General features: G+C 34.2%; 1 protein-coding gene across 1 annotated transcript; it reads left to right on the top strand.

Annotated features, from left to right (window-relative positions):
• Window positions 1-205: 205 nt before the first annotated feature.
• Window positions 206-1,600, top strand: LOC123658567 (MFS-type transporter clz9-like). The gene has a single exon (XM_045593972.1). It carries the CDS (start codon window positions 206-208, stop codon window positions 1,598-1,600), a length of 1,395 nt encoding a protein of 464 aa, XP_045449928.1.
• The last annotated feature ends 951 nt before the right edge of the window (window positions 1,601-2,551 follow it).

Here is a 2,551-nt window from a genome sequence, read left to right as displayed (position 1 = left end):
TGATTATTCTGATATTGTTATTAAATATAAATTAATATTTCAGATGCCAAGAAATTACCAAAGAAAGACAGAGACTAAATATAAATTAGTGGACTTAGAGAAAGCCATTGAAGCTGTGAGAAACAAAAGACTTTCAATAGGAAAGGCAGCTATTACTTATTCTGTACCAAAAAGCACTATACATGATTATCTTAAGCAAGAAAGTATGAAGACTCCAAAAAGTGGAAGAAAGGCTATATTTTCTCAAGAACAAGAAGTTGAACTAGTGGATCATATTTTGAAATGCAGTAAACAATTTTATGGTTTGACTATTGAGATGGTCCGCAAAATAGCCTTCAAATTTGCCGAAGTAAATAATTTAAAGCACAATTTTGACAAAAAAACCCAAATGGCAGGTAAGGACTGGTTCTACGCGTTCAAGAAAAGGAATCCTAATATTTCACTTCGTAGACCTGAGTCTACTTCCATTAATAGAATCACTGCCTTTAACGAAACAGAAGTGAAAATGTTTTTCAATAACTTGGAATCACTGCAAACAAAATATCAATTTGATGCCAATCGCATATATAATGTTGATGAAACCGGCATTTCTAACGTGCAGAGAAATTCCAGGATACTAGCTCCAAAAGGCCAAAAGCAAGTCGGTATGATATCTAGTGGTGAAAAAGGAACTACAATAACAGTTGTTTGCGCATTCAGTGCCTCAGGGAATTATATTCCTCCGTTTTTCATTTTTAAGAGGAAAAGAATGAATGCTCAATTGTTGCGTGGAGGCAATTCTGGTATGATAGCAGCAGTTAGCGATTCGGGTTGGATAAATGAAAACCTCTTTGTTGATTGGTTACATCATTTTATCTCAAATGCAAAGCCATCTGTTGAAAAACCAATTCTACTTGTTTTAGATAACCACGAAAGTCACGTTAGCCTTGCTTGCTATCTGCTTTGTCGCAAGAATGGAATAATACTGTTATCTCTTCCACCGCATACGTCACATCGAATGCAACCTCTGGATTTAACATACTTTGGACCCCTCAAGACTGCATATAACCGCGAATGTGATTTATACATGGCATCCAACGTAGGCCAAAGGATTACTCAGTACGAAGTCGTTGAACTTTTCACTAAAGCCTTCAATCGGATCAGCAATATTGAGAAAGCAGCAAGTGGGTTCCGGGCAGCTGGTATTTGGCCATTAGATACAACAAAATTTGATGAAGATTTCATAGAAGCGACATTGCCTGAGACTCATTCAATATCCTCGTCAAATGTTCAACCACCAGAGGATGAGGAAACACAATTATCAAAAGAGAAAAGACTTATAACACCTGAAGCTCAGTTGATAAAGCCATTCAGCCAAGTATCTCAGTTGGACGAATCAATTCCACTTCAGGAAATTGTAACTGTTCCCCAAATATCACAACTCAAAACAAGACATACTTCTAGAAAGAGGCATTCAATTATAATAACCAGCACCCCCATGAAAGATGCTTTAGAAGAAAAAGAACAAAAAAGAAAGAAAAAACAGCATATTAAAGTCAATGAAAAGATTAACAGTAAAAATAGAAGTAATAAATGCGTGAAGAATCTGAAAGCATTTTAAAATGATGCATGCAAAAAAATTTATAATAAAAAAGTCAAATCGAAGAATGAAGAAGAGTATTTTTGTCTGATCTGTAACGAAAAATATGTACAACCAATCACCGAAGACTGGATAATGTGTTATAAATGTAGATTATGGGCCCATGAGAAGTGCACAAATGGGGAAAGCACTTCGAAGGGCTTTTTATGTGATTTTTGCGCTAGTTAGATTGTGTCCGGGATTACCCCGCTCAGTATCCGTAATTACCCCACATCATGTGGGGTAATCCCGAACACCAGATGTTTAGTTTTTTTATTATAACTTGTTTAAATTCAAAAATTTATAACTGTTGATTATAAAAACGTAAGGTTGATTAGTATAACTAAAGACTGATTAATAAATAACTTTGATAACTTAATTTGGTTTCGTTTTATTTTATTTTTTCCTTAGGTGTTCGCAATTCCCCCACCCTCCCCTAACCTAATAAGAGATATATTTATATAGTCGACAACAGAGCATATTGAAGTTCTTGACTTATTGAACTATATTAGTAATTATTTAACTTATAATGTACAGATATATCGATTATGTTAAGTATCGGCCCTATCACAATACCGTTGATTGAACCTGATGGTAGAATAATTCACCAGAATCGTATAACTTACTATGTAGGCTGTAATTTATTACAGCTGCTGTGGGCGAGCTGACACTGTAGGTAACATATATAGCCTACAATCTGAGATATATGTCGGTTTCCTGAGTACTTGACATTAAAGTGACCTACGCAGGTTTAAATTGACAATACAATTTTTGACTTTGCGAAATTTCATTCTTCCAGTATTAATAGCACTCTTTTAGTATGTCTGTTAAAGTAACCAACTGAATCTGAAATAGTCAGTTAAGACATTACAAAATTAAATTTTACAATATTTATTTAGTACAATTCCTTATGTTAAATATTTATGTTTCAAA

This window comes from Melitaea cinxia, chromosome 1, assembly GCF_905220565.1.
Source record: "Melitaea cinxia chromosome 1, ilMelCinx1.1, whole genome shotgun sequence".
Classification (NCBI taxonomy): domain Eukaryota; kingdom Metazoa; phylum Arthropoda; class Insecta; order Lepidoptera; family Nymphalidae; genus Melitaea; species Melitaea cinxia.
This window is presented reverse-complemented; position numbering and strand designations above follow the sequence as displayed.

What these genes read in the sequence shown, in the direction of transcription:
- LOC123658567 (XM_045593972.1), top strand. Translation starts at nt 206, where the DNA reads ATGAAGACTCCAAAAAGTGGAAGAAAGGCTATATTTTCTCAAGAACAA.